Source organism: Aspergillus karnatakaensis (assembly GCF_047715665.1).
Source record: "Aspergillus karnatakaensis strain CBS 102800 unplaced genomic scaffold BJY04scaffold_2, whole genome shotgun sequence".
In the NCBI taxonomy this organism is placed as follows: Eukaryota; Fungi; Ascomycota; class Eurotiomycetes; order Eurotiales; family Aspergillaceae; genus Aspergillus; species Aspergillus karnatakaensis.
In genome coordinates, this window is record NW_027395714.1 from 196,425 (window position 1) to 213,393 (window position 16,969).

Sequence of the window (16,969 nt, forward strand, 5' to 3'; positions counted from 1 at the left end):
GGGATGGAGCAGCCACTATACATCTAAGGCGTACCAAATGCCATACTCTCAAGTCCCCACGCTATCAATTCAGCAGGTCTTCGCATTGCAATCATCTTTTTTATATCTGCAGTCTATCGACTTCCAAGATTACTCCGTGGCTTATAGTACTAGTCCACATAGTGCAACGGCGGAAGGAGCTAAAGCGTCAGCCCTCAGCTCTGGTCGTGACGGTCTACCTTACCTCCGACGCCGACGACACGGAACCGACCCCCGATCGCGAATTTATTGTGAGCGGGCGACCTGCCAAGTGATTAGGTACAAGGACATGTCTACAATCCAAGTAAAACAATCTACGGGAGATTTCCCCCGCAAATGTTGCAAGGGAAGCTAGTCCAGCTGGACAATGTCCTCTTGACTACCTCATGAGAGGCTCTTGTGGTCGGTGATCGGAGTTGGCGTAAGCCTACGCACCGAAGAGGAAAGCCAACTAGTCCAGTAGTGTCTTCCAGTCGTGGGAATCTGCGGCTGAGAGAGGTGGAGTAGTTTCAACCGATAAGATATATATATGTCCTGCCATGACTTCTTTGACTCGGGTGCACTTTATTCGAAAGTAAATATCACCGACCATGACCTCTTCCAACTCAAACATCGCTTCGGATTTGTCAAGTCTGCTCAAGGCTTCAAATTCCTCTGCTGTTGCAGATGAAACTCCAATTCGATGGTCTCAGCTTGGAGTATCCCGCCCAGCCGCTACTGTCATCCCCTCCACCGAGGAGGAGATCATCTCCGTACTCAACTATGCCGCTACCAAGAAGTTGCAGGTGATCGCCGTGACCGGTGCGCGTGCGCCATTTGTGCCCGTCACAGAAAGATCACTCCTGCTGGATATGAGAAACTTCAGGGACGTGTCGGTCAGACCAGGCTCAGTTACCTTTGGAGGCGGCTCAGTTGCAGGGGATGTCATTCGAGCATGTGCAGCAGAGCAATGCTATACGCGTGAGTTGGCTACCCGGATGCAAGGAACTTTAGGTCGATAGTGTTCTAACTGCCAAATGTCTCCAGTGGCACCAAATTCCAACGCAGTAGGGATGGTCGGCTTTCTTCTTGGGGGTGGCTCGTCGCCGTTCAATGGAATTCATGGCCTCGCAGCAGACAATATCATCGAACTTAAAATCATCACAGCAAATGGTCGCATCCTGACTCTCTCGTCGTCCAGTTCAGGCGAAGAGGGCGATCTGTTCCGCACGATTCGAGGCGCCGGCCATGGACTTGGAATCATCACCTCAGTGACCATGCCGTGCTTTCCAATGCTGTCCCTCAGCCTGACCGACAACTGTGCGTGGATCCGCAGAGTCACATTTCCACTTACAGCCATCGATGAGGCCGCAGTGGCATTCCTAAAGCTTCAAACCAACATTTCTTCGAGGTCTATTAACACCCTCATGTTTCTACGAGCACCCCCTAATGCCCCAAACCCGGGACAGCCGATCATCGCCCTCACGGCCGTCTATTACGGACCGGTATCTGACGCAGAGCAAAGCCTCAGCGAACTTTTCGATCCGCAGCTCCTTCGCCATTCATCCACAGCAACTACCTCCACCGTACCCCTGGCAAAAATGAATGATGCGACCGCGTTCCTTGATGCAGTCGGCGGCTACAAGCAAATTGGAAACACTCTGCTCGGGGATATCAGTCTCGAGAGTATACGACAGGGGGCAAAGGCCTGGTTACAGTTTGGCGACGACCACCCGGACGCAAAAGCACGTACGGTTATCTTCTGGGGCAACTGGACTCGCCCTGCCTCCTTGGAGCCAAACATGTTTCTCCCGAAGAACGATCGCAAGGGATATCTTCAGGTGTTTGTCTGGTACACGGATGATAAGACAATTGAGCCAGCAACGGAGTTTATGGATGATGTGCTGCGCATCGCGCATCAGAAAGACAAGGAAAGCGGATTGGTGCCGGCAACGCATCCAAACAATCAACTACTTGGAGGGGAAATTGACGATGCATATTCAAAAACAGCAATCCAAGAGATCAGACGGGTCAAGGCTTTGTGGGACGCTGATGGGCTTTTCTGGAGTCCGGCTGTTGTTCCCCGTTAGAAACCACTTGTATGTTACCTGGGGCTGCTTTGGCTGACTTGGAGGTATCAGTCACCTGGCTGGCAATGATAGTATGCTACTTCAACTTGCACCAGGGTAGTGGCGGCTTTCTGACGGTTATATCACTACCATAGAAAGTGTGATGCGCCCTAAGCAGACTATTGCCTGCCAACTGACTCCCTTTGTCGCACCATCAATCGTTCTCTTCTCCCCTTCCACAACTCTCAGCTAATTTTACACAATAATCTATCTGATTGGACCACTGTCATGCAAGGCTGAAATCGGCACTATCAGCGTTGCTTTTTCCAAGAGCAGGGTCTCTCGAGACTGCAACACGCGACGCTCACCCTTGCCAATTCTCTGATGCTCAGAGCCATCAACAGAACAGAGTAGATAAACCATTGGGAGTCATGTGAGGTGGCATCGAGCACCTGCCATCAGATAACTTCCTTCCTCAACAATCTCTCACCCCGAACACAACTCCTAGCAATGTCATCCTCAAAACGACGGTTGAATCGGGCTGATTATACGGTCGGCTGGATCTATGCTCTGCCGCTTGAATGGCAGCAGCAATGGCGATGCTTGACGACAGTCATCTACCGCTGCCACAGCCTCGTGATGACCACAACACTTACCATCTGGGCGAAATAGGGCACCACAACATTGTCATCGCATGCCTACCAGCCGGCGTCTACGGGATCACCTCTGCTGCAATAGTTGCCAAGCAGATGCTTCTATCGTTTTCATCCATCGACTTCGGCCTTATGGTTGGAATTGGCGGGGGAGCACCCAGCGAGACCGCTGACATCCGCTTAGGAGACGTGGTTGTGAGCATACCAACAGATAGGTATCCCGGCGTGGTCCAATATGATTACGGAAAAACTCTGGCCAACGGTTTTTTTTATCAAACTGGTACTCTCAACAAGCCTGCAGAGGCTCTGTTAACTGCAATCGCGAATCTGCGTGCAAGGCATCGCATCGGCCACAGTACGATGGCTATGCTCATGGAATCTGCAGCGAAGTCTAGTCATGGGACCCACGCAATGTTCACCTATCCTGACACACTTCAGGATGTCCTCTTCGAGCCCTCATACACTCACAAAAGCGATCGACCCTCCTGCGAGACCTGCGAACCAGCCAGCAGAGTACAGCGGCCTTCAAGGGAGTCGACAATGCCAGTGGTGTATTACGGGCTTATTGCGTCGGCCAACCAGGTTATGAAGGACGCGATAACACGCGATAAATTATCAAACCAACTGGACGTCCTCTGCTTTGAGATGGAGGCCGCGGGCCTAATGGATCGATTTCCCTGTCTTGTCATCCGGGGTATCTGCGATTATTCCGACTCGCATAAAAATAAGCAATGGCAAGACTATGCGGCGGGAACAGCTGCTGCCTATGCCAGAGAGCTGTTGGAGTTTTCAGTTCCCCAGAGAATGCCTACCAGGCCCAATACCACCAAACAGAGTGTTTGGTCCAAGCTCCCCATCTCGACAATGGCCTTCTTGGGTAGGATCAAGGAGATGGAAGAGCTACAGCAGTGCTTTGACAACACAGAGCTGGGTAGGCGTGTAGCGGTGATCTGGGGCCTGAGTGGATACGGCAAGACTCAACTCGCCCTTCAGTACGTGCAAAGACATAAAGGAAAGTATACGTCAGTTCTGTGGATCGACAGTTCATGTCCGGCAATGGTTGAGCAATCCTTGGAGCAAGTGCTGGTGCAGCTCGGCGGTGTCGCTGTTGGAGGGCAGTCTGCTGCTGCCTTGGTGACCAAGTGGTTGGAAAGGGAGGCACCGTGGCACAGTGCCGTTGAGTTTCGCCAAAGCTTGCGCAGTTTCTTGCATGAGCTTCTCCAGTCCTCTACAGATACCACTGCCCTAAATTGTTGCAAGTATAATGCTCACGAGGACATAATTATGCCGATGACTCGCTTTCTCCAGAGCCAGGGTGCTGATTTGAAGTTCAACAGCAAAACCACTCGTATAACGATGGGCAGTGGCCCTGATCGTAAAAGAGTTTCAGCGCTCTAAATAGTTCAGGAAGGGATTGAGAGAAATGTCATAATAGGCCCTCATGACATTGTCATTGCAACCCTTGGTTCTGCCCTATCAGGGTCATCGAACGGCACTTCCAAAGCTCCACCGCCTCAGGAGCTATTGCCAGCAGAAGACTACCTCGATGAACAGTGGTCTCTCTGGCTGGGTTTATTTCCGAGTTTCGGCGATCCATACAGTTTTTGCACCCGAGTGACGGAGTCGAGGGCAGAGTGTTTCAGGATCACATCTCGTCAGTGTGACTTCTTTGCCCAGTTCGTCCAAGAGAATCCCGAAACAGTAGTTTCGATTGTGTTACCAGGGGCGAGTGGTCCCTTAGTCTATTTAGACTACAGAGCAGAGCCATCAACGGGTCCTTTAGTGACGAACGGATCATCTGGGGGCACGCTTCCTCTCCCGGGCGCGAAGGAAACTATGTGAAAAAGCCAATGCTTGAGTGTGGGGGGACAGAGATCCTCACAGAGCTGCTACAGCATTTCCATACGCATCCAGAGGACAGCCTCAATCACTTCACGCTCATTCCGCGCGTGGCACCCCGTTTAGCAGCTCCCCTGCTGGCTCGGAACTACAAAGACCGGCCAAGGGTGGTAGGAAATAGGGCGGAGAACCTTGCTGTAGTTGGTCAATTCGTTGAAATACCGGATGAAACTACCGCGGCTATGGATTACAGCGTACGGAGCGCCCAATTGGCTGTTTATCGACTGATGAGGCTGTGAAAATAGCCACGGACAACAAGAAAAGCCTCTGTTTCTGATATTCTGAGAGGGTAGTATACATACGTGCCACCAGAAGCACAGCACATCTTGCTCCACACATAAATTTACACAACCCAATGGATTTCGCAGACCTTTTTTGTTACTGTCGGGGTGTGGAAGTTTTTTATCTCTGGCTTTGGCCATGGGTAGATTATGCTCTCGTACATCAGGCAGATGTAGACCTGTTTGGCCAAGCCCAACACAGCGTTCTAGGTAATAGTGGAATAAATTCTGGACTTCAAAGCTTGAATGCGCTTGCTGAGCCTCCACCCAGGCTACTGGGTTGAGCAGGCCGATAAATATACGGAAGAGTAGAAAAGAGAGACATACGGCTTGATCTTCATCCTGCTTTTCTATAAGAGTCCGGAAGGTAGCCAACATGACTAAATGAAATAATATTGACTCTCCGTGATCTTGCGAAAGGATTTGTCATCCATATGCAGCATGTAATGTGTCAAGGAAACTCTGAGCACACAGCACGCTATACGGCAGGTAAACGCGGGCATGTACTTGATTTCTAGGACGGACGATGGTCTGCTCTTTCCGTTTCAGTACTCACCCTTCGCCGATTTTTGCTCACTGAGCAAGCCCTGAGCAGCCTGAGGCGATCACTGCACGGGGTGAGCAGGAGACTTGCCCTGAGCGAGTTACCTCAATAAACTGCACCCCGACTAATAGTCACCCCCCTTACCCGCTTCTCCACTCGCAGTCTACTCTTGCCCACCACGTTCCTCTAAAGCCCAGTGCTTCCATCAGGTGTTTTCCCCCAGTAAGTAAATGCTGTGGTTACCACACTGCACCAGCATGAAATTACTATGATGGATTCTCTCCTGCGATAGACAGAACAAAGCCCATAAATTCATAGGAGGAACTCCAATAATCTTGAAGATTAAGGAATCATCGGAACTGGGAACTACACTAGCCTATCAAGCCTAGTGTCAACTACACTATATGCGGCTTTGTTCCCTCAACTCCACCGTACGATCACCTTTGGCGACAGCAATGAATGGGATTTGAACGTCCTCGATGTCGGTCTCTTTCTGCAAGACTATCCTGACTCCCGCACCTTCGACAGGGGAGTGCTCTTAACCACGGTTTTGAATAAGTCGTGCAGGTCGTGTGCGAACCGGACCCGCCGGCAACCAAGCCGAGCGCTCGGTGCTGGAAACCGCTCGAGCCCGGAGGTGCGTAGAAACCCCGTTAGCTGCTGGTACTACTTGGCGCTGCGGGTAGGGGGTGGGGGGTACGATACTCGGTTAAAGTGCTATCCATGAAGAGCGACTCGATCGTTGATGACTTCCCGAGGAGGAAGTCTTGAGAAGGGTCGCTTTGTTGAAATGGGCTGGTCCGCATGGATCATTCTCTATGCATCTCACTGTGGTCCGCAAGAGAAGTGCAGGAGCTGACTGCTATTGCAGAATTACATGGGTGGGGGATCATTTGCAGGCCTTACCGAACCGCTCAGATCGACAGAACAACAACGGCATGATAGCCTGCTCTTTTCACCTGATGTTCCCAGACATTATACCCGTTAACAAACTTGGGTACTGGAACTATTGGTTTCGCACATGGCGTGGCAGCCGTGTGGCCTTTGCCTTGAGAGTGGCGGTGCACTGTTGGAAAATCCCTATCCAGTTCAATAGAACCTTTCTATTGGCTTCTAATATAGCCGAACCTGACATTCGTGATAAATAATTGTGTGGCTGGCCCGGAGCCACCGGACCAGCCACTAGACGGCGTTGAGCGCCCAGCGTGCGCTATATCGTGGCTGAGGCGCAGCAGCATCCTGACTTAGGTCCCATGCAACTTTCATAACTCTCTGATTTTGGATATCCATGCTACCTGCAAAGGAGGTTCCTCCATATGTCACGGAGATTCCATCCCGTTTTCAGGCGTCGAGGTGTATAATTATGCACCATGTGCCAGGTCGTGGAAATCAATCCTCCTGAATAACAAGAGACCGCAAAGCAAATCGAACTGAAGCTTCATCATGCCATCCGCGACTTCAACCCTTGGCTGGTCTCTGGTAAATTGGGGCTCAGTCCCAGAGACCTACACAATCGCCTCCTCCTGCACCGCATCCACAGATACCTGGGTCGCGTACACCGACATGCCCGAAGCCCCTTTCTGGCCCGAGGTCTGTGTCACAGCAACAACCGACGCTTGCTGGCCGGCACCTACAGATCAAAGACAGCTTGCAGAGTATGCAAATAATCCTTACATGCTTGCCTATTTTTCCCCTGCCGTGAATTGTCCCTCGGGATGGAAGTCCATCGGGGAAGCCGCCCACCCGACGGATGGTCCTGTTACCTCCTCTGGGGTATTCCATGGCTATCCGGGACGATTCGATTACGACGCCGCAGGGAATGATGGCAGCGATGACAACAATGATGATCCTATAATCTTTGGCTATAAAGACGCCCTTGGAGCCCTCCTTGACTCTGGTGAAACAGCTATAGCATGTTGTCTTGAGTGCGACCTCCTCTCCTTTTGTTCTATTCCCCCTCTAATATCTGATACTCCTCGCCTCAGCTACTGACAAATAGTTTCTGGAATTAGCTCCATGACCGTGGCTGAGAACGGCGTCTGCTATGAACATCTCCCCTCACACCCGGTCTCAACAGCCTGCGAGGGGACATGGGTCACCGTAGAATCGACAACAGTAGTATCGACAAGCTACATGCTCGCTGGGACAACGCGTACGGGACTCGTTGAAATTCCTGCGACAGGGTCAATTAACCCCCTGCCTATAGCCTCAAGGACTACGACATTTGCTGCAAGTGAGACTGGCAAATTTGCGGCTGTTCGATTGCAAGGGGCAATATTTCTAGTCCATCGGGAGGCCGACGTCAGTTCCATGGAGTCTCCGGCAGCCAATATGAGTCTGGGAACAGAGGCGACTAGTGGCGAGGCGAATGCGGCGGTGGCGAGTTTCTATACAGGCACGAGTGGATGGGGCCAAATGTGGAGAATATTGGGTTGTCTGGGAATCGCAGCACTCACTGGTCTTACCCTTGTCCTGCTTGCGTAGAGCGATATAACTAAGCTGTCGTGTTGATGCCCGAATGGAAGTTGTGAGTGATGACGCGCAACAAGGTACTAAAGCTTATGAAGATTGTTCTTCTTGAATTTACCTTCACAGCATCAATTGATAGGTTTAAAGACAAAAGAATCATTGGAAATAACATTGGATCGCTAGAGGCCAGCTAAGTACAATCTTAGACTGTTTGCCAGACCCTGGTGTTGAGGCTGACAGCTTACATCAATCATTGTTTGCCACTCATATCATACTTATAACGTGCGTGGCATCGCTCGGCTAGCTCTCCATTAAAACTGTATGGCTGAGTATGATTGCTCTGTTTTCATCAATATGCCTGCAGTTTCAACCCCAGGATGGATCACTCAAGGCATTTCTTCTGCCGCATCTGACGGACTTTTTGGACCTATCACAGCATTTGTTATTGGTATTGCTCTCCATCTATCGCTTTTCCGCCGTGGCGAGTGGGATGTGTCAGCCCACAAAATACCCTTGGGGTTATTTGTCTGCCAGCTTACACTTTTTTTCTATGCATTGTTCGCGACAAGTCAGAAAGAAACGGCACTCTGGGTAGTTACCAAGCTCAGTACAAGTCTTCTAGGCGGCTTGACTATCAGTATTCTGGTCTATCGGGCGAGGTTTCATCGACTTGGAAAGTTTCCCGGACCTTTTGCTGCGAGACTTTCTACGTGGTATATAATCTCTCTGCGTACAAGATATCCCGATACTTTTAATGCGGTGCGGGATCTTAATCAGAGATACGGCGATATTGTTCGCACGGGGCCAACAGAAATCTCTATCACCCACCCAGATGCCATCAATATAGTGCATTCTGGACGATCGCGATGTACCAAAAGGCCTTGGTACAGCTTGCTGCACCCGTTCATCTCTTTATTCCATATCCGGGAGAAGGCCGAGCATACTCGACGTAGGAAGCCTTGGGAGCTGGCTTTCCGCCCAGAAGGTTGGTCATTGACATCGTCCAACATACAGGATTATGATTTGACACAAGATTCCTAAACGATAGCCGTGCTTGAGTATCTCCCAGCCCTATTAAAGAGTACCGATGAACTTCTCAACCAAATTGAACTATTATAAGGGTCGCCGACAAACATGACACATTGGATTAACCTATTCGCGTTTGATTTATGTCCTTCCAGTCCCCGCAGGGGAGGATAAAGCACCCCTACTATCGTATATTGTTATGATTAACGCAAATTCTGCACAGCTGACAGGTCGGATAGCGTTCAGTTAAGAATATCATTGTGTCCGAGATAATAAGAAACATCTGATCATGGAGGCCAACGACTCATCGAACGCTTTGACAGGGGTTCTCAGTCAGGTCGTGTGGCTGATATCATTCATCGAAAAAATCCCTGGCTTGAACAAGGACATCAACGCTTTCATTGAATTTTCTCATAAGCAAGTCTCAAATCGGGAAAGAATGGAGACTCCAAGTCACTGTGATGTATTCTCCTGGCTAAAGGAGGACTTCGATGAGCGAGGCACCCAGACTCATCAGTCCCGCCTTGATTTAGCAGCCGACGCATCACTGGTCCTGTTTGCTGGCAGGTACGAGTTTGGTTTCCTACACTAGCTTATTTCCTTTACTCTGGTTTGTGGTATTTGACACCCTTCGTATCAGTGGAACGGTTGCAATTACCATCATAGGGACACTTTACTTCCTTGCGACTGCATCCCCACACCACTTGGAAACCGTCCGCGAGGAAATTGATTCATTGGACAAATTTGATTCACGCTCCTTGTCACAGCTGCCACACCTCAATGCCATAATCAAGGAGACCCCTCGCCTCCACTATCCTGCTCTGACAGGGTTTCAACGCCAGACACCCCTCGAGGGTATTCAGATTGCGGACACCTACATTCCTGGTAATGTTAACGTGAGAATTCCCTTCTACACTCTCTTCCGCGATGAACGGAATTTTGAGGCACCGGAAGAGTTCATTCCCGAGCGATTGACAAATAAACCGCACCTTGTTAGGAATGATTCTTCCTTTACTCCTTTCCTGATAGGCCCATACACTTGTCCTGGGAAAGGGTTGGCTCTCGTTCAGGTGCGCCATGTCGTCGGCGAAATTGTCCGGCGCTACGATTTTAACTGGGCACCTGGTGTTGACCCAGGGCAATACTGGGCGTCACGCACAGATGGATTCATCATGGGTTTGGGTCCTTTAAACCTGGTGTTCGAAGATCGCATGAGCCGTCTTTCTTCATAATATGACTGGCTGTAAAGGTCACTACACGGAAATACTTGCTTGTCTTAATTCAAAATTAGTAGCCAGTTTCTATTAAGTACTTAGGTGATAAGTAGACAAGGTTACGCTTACCCTTCTGGAAAGGCGTCGTCATTTAGAGCTGCATTGTGAAGCTTGTCTAGACCTAACACTGCCCTATTAGGAACAATCTTATGATAAATACGTATTGACCACGCTCCCTGCAGGGCGTCACAGCCACCGTGATAGTCAGCACTGCACTGTGGCTGCCCTGTGCCATGAGTTGCCCTGCGGTATGAACTACGACAAGGCAAGCCCCGGTTTTCGGTGAATTTTGGGCCACGACCCCTAGGCATTACTTTCGCCGGGGTAATACCTGTCCCGTGGGATCGTTTTGTTGAGTATCACTGTGGCTGAACCTTGCAGCAAGGATCGAAATGGATACATATGTGAGGCATCCCGCCATATAAAGATTATTCCTTGAGTCAACCAACAAGAATCAATTTATTCTCAGTTCAACAGGCCCCATATCGTACATCTTGCGCCCTGGGTCGCCGCTACGCGAGAGATTCATTTGCTCTTAGAGCGACGTTCTAAGACCCCAGCTGAGGCAGGCACCTCTACACGGTGCTGGGAATTAGTACCCGTCCATATCACGATGGTCAGGGGAGCTGAGCTCTGCCTAAGTTAGTTTATTATCCTCGCTATTTAAGAACATCTCTTCACGCTTCACACTTGCACTGAGCATTAGTACCGCAGCGCTTCTTGGAAATAGGTAGATAGCTATGGTATAACCTTAAGCTCATCTCGTTTTACCTGCGATAATGATACAAGAAGAATGCTGCCTGGAACGATCAGCGTGGCTGTGTACTATGCCAAGTGCTCGGGCGTTTCACTAATAGAGTCAGCGACGAATTGTGAAAGAGTCTCCGCCGTCATGTGGACCTACTGGGGAGGCTCGTGTGACATGGGTGATTGCTCACCCTGTCGATTGTACACTCACCCTAAACTCACCCCTGGTCGCGCGACTAAAAGCGGCCTCGCCCACTTGCTCGCCCAGGCGGCAGCCACCGAGAAGTAAAAACGTACAGGGCCCACGGTCAATTTCTGTTCTGCAGGTGCGTCGTTCGTCATGCCAAAACTGCCGGGCAGACACGGGACCGATAACAAAGTCTTCCACAATTGGGATCTGGGTTTCCCCGTCGAGGCCATTTTTGTGATATAAACTCCCATGCGCGGGAAATTGAAATTCAAATACTTCTTTCTCCATCTCTGCAACCTGCGTCATGACTTCCAATACCTCGTTGGTCGTGAGGTTTAACCACCGTGAGGCAAGACTCTCCCCCTCCACCCGCTCCATTAGGATGTACTCCGCTCCGACAGGATTTCTCCGATATTGTTGAATAAGACAAGACCTCTGGTACTGGCAGTTTGAGAACAGATCGCAAAAAGTCCATCGTTGCCACCTCACTGCCGGTGGTGTAATGGGGAGGCCCGGCAATTGGAGTGGGAATTCGCGCAATCACCTCACGACCATTCTTTGCTCGAAGAAGAAACACTTTGTTGAAGCCTCCCTCTGCAAGTTTAAGAATGTCCGGGCAGTAGTCTTGTTGTATTGCTTCGCCGGCGATGTGTTGGAGCGCTGTTGGTCGAAACTTGACGAACCGTTCGTTGAGACGGTCGACCTCGTTGAATCTAGATGATGTTTAGTGACTTGACCGGAGCTAGCATATTTCCAGGTAGCTTACATCCATCGTCGTGATGTATTCCGATAGAATTCCTCGTGGTGTGCTCTTGGACAGGTGGTGGACAAGTGACGGCGAGAGGTCAGAGAAGAATAGACCCACGGCTTCCAAAAAGAGAGAATGTGCGAGACCTGTCTAACTTTGGTAAATTGCTGAGGAGATGTCATCCCTCTTCAAAATTGTAGTAAGAGAGGCAACGGTGTTGAGTGTTGACGTTGGCATCCAAAGGCGGAACACCGCATTGGAGCCTGAGGCATTGGCTTTCGTAGCACGGGGGAGTTGGATCTGCCCCTTGGATTGACGGCAAAACTCTTCGATACCTATTATCATACCAAGTGGATATCAAAAAGATTTCAGCAGAAACTTGAATTCAAAAGAATCCCCAGCTTTTTCTTCAAAGTGAACCTCCCAGATACGGCGCGCTGATTGGCTGATATGGGAGCACGTGGGGTAGCCTCGCCCCCCGGCCCACGGGACCCCCTACTCCATACCCCCCCTGCAGCTCGCTTCTTCTCTCTTCTAAGTTCCCTTTACTTAGCCCCGGTCTATTCAGTTGGTCTAGGTGCTTTTACTGTAGTCTTGTAAGGTTTTACACCTCAAGTAAGCCTTCTGATACCCTTTGAGTGCCAGAGCTAACACAACAAAAGCCCCGGCCGCGAACCACTCAACAACAATGGGCGAAATCGGCGAGTTCTATAGGGACGTGAACGCCCACAAACGCAAACAAAAGAAGCAACAAGAGCTGCAGAAAGCTAAACGACAAAAGACCAACCCTCCCTAGCCACCCCTCCGCCGCTGCTGGGACTGGGTCATCGTCTCGGGAAACTGCCACTACGCCAAGAACCGCTCTTCATTCAAGGACTACCGCGGGGTCGGAAAGCACGTCTCGACCGGGTTTCCCACTGCCAGCTCACTCCTCGTTCTTGGGGTTGGGACTGTGGAGTTGCAGGTGGCGACTGGCCGCCTGCCAGGAAGTCCCGCGCGCCCGCTTGTGCTTGAGAATGTCCTGCACATCCCTGATGCGGTATACAATGGGTTCTCCATGATCGTCGATGCTCATCGTAATGGCGGGGTCGTGGGTAACTGGTCCCAAGGGCCTGATGGGATGGATGAGGAGAGACGTCCGCGCTGGTGCGGGCAGAGATATCATGGGTTGAGCAAGTTGGTTATTGCCGGGAATCCGCGGGGGGAGACTTATGATCCAAATGGGGCGATTCTTTCGCTTAGTCTGAATGTTGACGAGCAGGATTTGCGGGAGATTTGTGGTGTTTAGATGAAGGAGTCTATAGTTCGTGTCCGCGGTTGTTTTCGGATTTGTATCTTAATCTGGTATCGAGTCTCGAGGAGTATTTATAGTCATTCTTTCGGGCTCTCTATCGGAGTTTGTGGTTTTTGCTCGGGTAGCACCACACTTGTTGAGGGTGATATATATATTTTCCGTAATGTACTGGAGGAGCCAGCGTATCAATGCAAGCATCAAGCAAAACCATTATCCACTGCATTGGCAGAGAAGCGCAAACTACATGCCACCTAGATCATATACTCTGTACCTCTATCCCGATATATAACAGTGTTGATGCGATAGGAATACACAGGTACCTCGGATAAGAACCCCGGCATCCACGCCCTCTGAGCCATGGTTCCCCTCCAATCTCGCCAGGCACCGGGGTTTAAAAAAAAAGCTTTTTCTACTTTCCAGTCCGCATGGCAAGCACAATCTAATCGGCTTTATTCTGTCGCAATTTTACAAAAGGAACACCAATTGGCCCGTTAATTTCGGCCCATATCCACCACGATACCACCTCGCTGTACCATTCTCAGCCCCCGACCATTATTCTCGATTTACGCCCTGAGTCATACGTAGGGCGTACGCTGCATCCCGTTGGTATTTAAATCCCCTCGCGAGTCATCAGACTCCAGAGAGGGACCCAATCAAGAGAAATCGACTTGAAGAAAACAACCACCAAAAACCGAAATCAGAATGCCCGCCAAAATCACCCTCCGCCCCGCCATCCCGTCGGACGCCCCCTCCCTCGCCGCCATCAACATCAAATCCTTCGCCAACTCCCCCTTCATCGCCAACGCCTTCCCCAACATCCCCTACGATGTCGTCCGCCCACTCAAGGAGCGCCGCTATCTCCAGAAAATGAGCCACCCGTTAACCCATGTTATTGTCGCTGTTGATGAAGAGTCCGGGGAGGTAATCGGTTGCTCGCGGTGGGTTATTCCTACGGCGGAAGGGAAGAGCGCGAAGGAGTTGCTGCAGGAGGAGACGGAGAAGGAGAAGGGGAAGGGTGCTGGCGCCGCGGCGGAGATTCCCGAGGGGACCAACCACGAGGTTTACGAGGGCTTCTTCGGGATCTTGAAGGACAAGGCGGATGTGCATTTGGGCGGGGAGGATATTGGTATGTTGATTTATTTTCTTTTTTCTTTTGTTCCTTCAGAGTGGTGATGTGAAGTTGGTTGGTTGATGGTTGGTGCTGCTTGCTAACGAACCGCGCCCTCCAGTGCTGGAATTCCTCGCAACCCACCCCGCCCGCCAAGGGCAGGGCGTCGGAAAGGCCCTCCTCGCCTGGGGAATCAGCCAAGCAGACAAACTGCAGAAAAGAATCTACCTCGAAGGGACAACAGAGGGATACCCTCTGTACGCGAAGAGCGGGTGGGCGACGCTGGAGAAGATCTCGATCGATTACACGCGGTGGGGCGGAGAGGGAGCGCAGGAGCTGACGTTGATGATGCGCGACCCGCTCCCTTACTCCTCCGCCTGATCTGAATTCTGACTGATGGATCATATGCACAAAGTACGTCTTACTACGGCTGGTGCCAATAGGAACGAGGATCCGGGTCAACCTGCCGGATTGAGTCTAACGTTGATCGGCGCGTGGGGGATGCGCTGGGGAGGTTGTACAGCTGCCTCCTCCGCTTGGGACTGCCTAGTTGGTGAGACCGTTGGGCTTATTTATATGCTTCGCTGGACCCTGGGTAGGTTGGAGCATATTGTGGATATTATTGCATAGTATATATTCTCACTACTTACTATATATCATCACGATGGAATCAAATCCGATCCAGATTCTCCCGCTGACCAAAGCCGACATTCCACAGGCAGTAGAATGCATCCAGACGGTCTTTGCCGACGATCCTTTCTTCCTCTTCATGTTCGATCAGAACACCGTACGTCTTTCTTTCCCATTTGAATAGGGTCGTAAAGAATTAATAGATGGCAAGTATAACATCGCCCGCAACGCCGCCTCCCTCCGCGCCCACTTCCTGCACGGCCTCGCCATCGCCGCCCCAATCTACGTCGCCAGGGCCTCAAATTCCACCCGTATCGTCGGAATATGCTGGTGGCACCCTCCAACTCCACCTACTTCCTCCACCCCTCTCTCCATCCGCACCCAAGACTGCATCCTGTCAATCCGGCAACTCCTCGCAAACATCCGCTTCGCCGGACGCGGCGGGTTACATCTCCATCGGTATCAGCAGTGGAAAGAACTGCAAGCCCAAACACATAACCGGATATGGACCGATCCGCGGGGTTACTACTTCTGCAACGTCATCGCAGTGCGGGCAGAGATGCGCGGAATGGGCGTCGGGAAACGGTTGGTTGAGGCTGTGACACAGCGGGCGGATAGCGAAGGGATGAGCTGTTACCTGGAGAGTTCCAAGGGGATGCCAAATTTAGCCATCTATGAGAGAATGGGGTTTGAAGGGGTGAGTGAGATTGAGTGTTTGGATGGGAAGGATGTTTGTACGGTGAGTTTATCCTCATTTCCTCCCTGTTCTGTAGAGAGTGCACTGCATACTGATTCTGTAGCTCTATTGTATGATTCGACCACCGATTAAGAAATAAGGAAATAACAACAAGGATGTAATTAACGTCACGGCTGCTGCCAGCTTAATTATACATTAACCGAACTGAACCCATGGCTTCCTCCAAGTACAAAATAAGCGAAAGAATTTAGATGATGGAGCCGAGGGCGATGCAAGGCAGGGTAGCGCCGACGAGGTCCTCGCTCTGCGAACACATTAGCACTGACGTTCAAGAGAAGGTGAGAGGAAGAACGTACCGCGCTGCCACCGCTGTTGGCGCAGCAGGCAATGTTTTGCTTGCACTGCTGGTTCAGGATGTCCTGGACACCGATGAGAACTAGTTTCGTTAGCCTTGTGAAGTCTTCCTAGGTCTACTAAGCAGGAGCAGAGAACGAACCGGCAACATCGAGCTTCGAGCATTCGGTGAAAGCACCGAGCCCCTCGGCGGCAGATCCAGCACCGAGCAGGTTGCTGAGAAGACCGGCGCCAAGACCTTCAGCGACAACGGTGGTGTCGGCACCGTACTTGGCCTTGTTGCAGCAAGAGAGTTGAGCTTGGTCACCGCACTTAGAGCTTCCCTCCTTGACGGTCATGCTGTCGGGGACGGGGAACTTGGCCTGCTCGGTTTGGCGGTTGGGGAACGCGCTGGCAGCGGCGAAGAGGGAGAGGGCGGCGAGACCGAAAGTGAGCTTCATTTTGACGGAGGTGGTTGGTTTGAAGAGGTTCGAAAGATGGTCTGTTGTATGGAAGAGTGAGAGTGAGTGAGTGAGTGAGGACAGAAGAGAAGACGAGGACGGCGGCGCGAATAAATGCTTGGGCTTGTCCGTGGCATTCCAAGCCAGGGCAGTAAACACAGCATGCCGGAGATAGGATCGCTATGTTTGTTTAATTGCTGTTTTCGGGGAGATATCCCTGTTGGGGTGACATCCCTTGGGTGCAGTGTGCCTTGCATGCCGGTCGAGTCAACCGTGCGCAGATCATGGAATGTCGCCCGGAAACTTACTCGCAAGGCACGAGACTGTAGGGAGATAGGGCGTGTTCTCATTAAAGATGTTCCCACTTCCTGGTCTCTTGCCATGACGATGGCAAAGTTCATTCTTGCAGGGGCTTTCCCTGCGTCTGAGGTTTAGGCTCTCACTGGCGGAAAGGGAGAAGTACCTAGGTTTGCGCTTTCACCAGTCTTGCCAGCTCTTGACGAGAATTCGCCGTTGCCTGTGATGCTTTGCTGCCTATCAAAGGATCGT

The 16,969-nt window shown here is 51.1% G+C and overlaps 9 protein-coding genes across 9 annotated transcripts; 7 read left to right on the plus strand and 2 right to left on the minus strand.

Annotated features, from left to right (window-relative positions):
* Positions 1–598: 598 nt before the first annotated feature.
* BJY04DRAFT_176742 (FAD-binding oxidoreductase) lies at positions 599–2,304 on the plus strand. Its single transcript, XM_073709516.1, has 2 exons — positions 599–978; positions 1,045–2,304. Exons 1-2 carry the CDS (start codon positions 609–611, stop codon positions 2,085–2,087), a joined length of 1,413 nt encoding a protein of 470 aa, XP_073576689.1. The 5' UTR covers positions 599–608; the 3' UTR covers positions 2,088–2,304.
* A 4-nt stretch (positions 2,305–2,308) lies between these two features.
* On the plus strand, positions 2,309–3,857 carry BJY04DRAFT_227181 (nucleoside phosphorylase domain-containing protein; the record flags this gene model as incomplete). Its single annotated transcript, XM_073718577.1, has 2 exons — positions 2,309–3,680; positions 3,763–3,857. Exons 1-2 carry the CDS (start codon positions 2,648–2,650, stop codon positions 3,855–3,857), a joined length of 1,128 nt encoding a protein of 375 aa, XP_073576690.1. The 5' UTR covers positions 2,309–2,647.
* Positions 3,858–6,694: 2,837 nt separating this feature from the next.
* On the plus strand, positions 6,695–8,177 carry BJY04DRAFT_176747 (uncharacterized protein). Its single transcript, XM_073709517.1, has 2 exons — positions 6,695–7,368; positions 7,456–8,177. Exons 1-2 carry the CDS (start codon positions 6,887–6,889, stop codon positions 7,925–7,927), a joined length of 954 nt encoding a protein of 317 aa, XP_073576691.1. The 5' UTR covers positions 6,695–6,886; the 3' UTR covers positions 7,928–8,177.
* Positions 8,178–8,266: 89 nt separating this feature from the next.
* BJY04DRAFT_204540 (benzoate 4-monooxygenase cytochrome P450) lies at positions 8,267–10,170 on the plus strand (the record flags this gene model as incomplete). Its single annotated transcript, XM_073713503.1, has 3 exons — positions 8,267–8,897; positions 9,190–9,505; positions 9,579–10,170. 3 exons carry the CDS (start codon positions 8,267–8,269, stop codon positions 10,168–10,170), a joined length of 1,539 nt encoding a protein of 512 aa, XP_073576692.1.
* A 1,062-nt stretch (positions 10,171–11,232) lies between these two features.
* Positions 11,233–12,297, minus strand: BJY04DRAFT_176750 (uncharacterized protein). The gene is made up of 2 exons (XM_073709518.1): positions 11,916–12,297; positions 11,233–11,862 (listed from the first exon to the last, which is right to left on the minus strand). The coding sequence occupies exons 1-2, from the start codon at positions 12,077–12,079 to the stop codon at positions 11,418–11,420; spliced, it is 609 nt and encodes a 202-aa protein (XP_073576693.1). The 5' UTR covers positions 12,080–12,297; the 3' UTR covers positions 11,233–11,417.
* A 288-nt stretch (positions 12,298–12,585) lies between these two features.
* On the plus strand, positions 12,586–13,185 carry BJY04DRAFT_212848 (uncharacterized protein; the record flags this gene model as incomplete). Its single annotated transcript, XM_073714714.1, has 2 exons — positions 12,586–12,615; positions 12,694–13,185. 2 exons carry the CDS (start codon positions 12,586–12,588, stop codon positions 13,183–13,185), a joined length of 522 nt encoding a protein of 173 aa, XP_073576694.1.
* Positions 13,186–13,572: 387 nt separating this feature from the next.
* On the plus strand, positions 13,573–14,918 carry BJY04DRAFT_176753 (GNAT family N-acetyltransferase). The gene is made up of 2 exons (XM_073709519.1): positions 13,573–14,317; positions 14,421–14,918. The coding sequence occupies exons 1-2, from the start codon at positions 13,894–13,896 to the stop codon at positions 14,678–14,680; spliced, it is 684 nt and encodes a 227-aa protein (XP_073576695.1). The 5' UTR covers positions 13,573–13,893; the 3' UTR covers positions 14,681–14,918.
* BJY04DRAFT_43369 (GNAT family N-acetyltransferase) lies at positions 14,823–15,853 on the plus strand. Its single transcript, XM_073720373.1, has 3 exons — positions 14,823–15,086; positions 15,141–15,668; positions 15,730–15,853. Exons 1-3 carry the CDS (start codon positions 14,964–14,966, stop codon positions 15,763–15,765), a joined length of 687 nt encoding a protein of 228 aa, XP_073576696.1. The 5' UTR covers positions 14,823–14,963; the 3' UTR covers positions 15,766–15,853.
* Positions 15,730–16,942, minus strand: BJY04DRAFT_43378 (hydrophobin family protein). Its single transcript, XM_073720374.1, has 3 exons — positions 16,123–16,942; positions 15,983–16,062; positions 15,730–15,930 (listed from the first exon to the last, which is right to left on the minus strand). Exons 1-3 carry the CDS (start codon positions 16,418–16,420, stop codon positions 15,874–15,876), a joined length of 435 nt encoding a protein of 144 aa, XP_073576697.1. The 5' UTR covers positions 16,421–16,942; the 3' UTR covers positions 15,730–15,873.
* Positions 16,943–16,969: the final 27 nt, after the last annotated feature.

Excerpts from the sequence above, each read along its gene's own strand:
- BJY04DRAFT_43369 (XM_073720373.1), top strand. The coding sequence starts at position 14,964 with ATGGAATCAAATCCGATCCAGATTCTCCCGCTGACCAAAGCCGACATT. Across the intron at positions 15,087-15,140 it reads TCATGTTCGATCAGAACACC|TATAACATCGCCCGCAACGC; the intron begins GTACGTCTTTCT and ends ATAGATGGCAAG. Across the intron at positions 15,669-15,729 it reads ATGGGAAGGATGTTTGTACG|CTCTATTGTATGATTCGACC; the intron begins GTGAGTTTATCC and ends CTGATTCTGTAG.
- BJY04DRAFT_43378 (XM_073720374.1), bottom strand. The coding sequence starts at position 16,420 with ATGAAGCTCACTTTCGGTCTCGCCGCCCTCTCCCTCTTCGCCGCTGCC. Across the intron at positions 16,063-16,122 it reads CTCGAAGCTCGATGTTGCCG|TTCTCATCGGTGTCCAGGAC; the intron begins GTTCGTTCTCTG and ends TAACGAAACTAG. Across the intron at positions 15,931-15,982 it reads CCAACAGCGGTGGCAGCGCG|AGCGAGGACCTCGTCGGCGC; the intron begins GTACGTTCTTCC and ends ATGTGTTCGCAG.
- BJY04DRAFT_176742 (XM_073709516.1), top strand. The coding sequence starts at position 609 with ATGACCTCTTCCAACTCAAACATCGCTTCGGATTTGTCAAGTCTGCTC. Across the intron at positions 979-1,044 it reads AGCAGAGCAATGCTATACGC|TGGCACCAAATTCCAACGCA; the intron begins GTGAGTTGGCTA and ends AAATGTCTCCAG.
- BJY04DRAFT_176750 (XM_073709518.1), bottom strand. The coding sequence starts at position 12,079 with ATGACATCTCCTCAGCAATTTACCAAAGTTAGACAGGTCTCGCACATT. Across the intron at positions 11,863-11,915 it reads AATACATCACGACGATGGAT|ATTCAACGAGGTCGACCGTC; the intron begins GTAAGCTACCTG and ends AACATCATCTAG.
- BJY04DRAFT_176753 (XM_073709519.1), top strand. The coding sequence starts at position 13,894 with ATGCCCGCCAAAATCACCCTCCGCCCCGCCATCCCGTCGGACGCCCCC. Across the intron at positions 14,318-14,420 it reads TTTGGGCGGGGAGGATATTG|TGCTGGAATTCCTCGCAACC; the intron begins GTATGTTGATTT and ends CGCGCCCTCCAG.
- BJY04DRAFT_176747 (XM_073709517.1), top strand. The coding sequence starts at position 6,887 with ATGCCATCCGCGACTTCAACCCTTGGCTGGTCTCTGGTAAATTGGGGC. Across the intron at positions 7,369-7,455 it reads GCTATAGCATGTTGTCTTGA|CTCCATGACCGTGGCTGAGA; the intron begins GTGCGACCTCCT and ends TTCTGGAATTAG.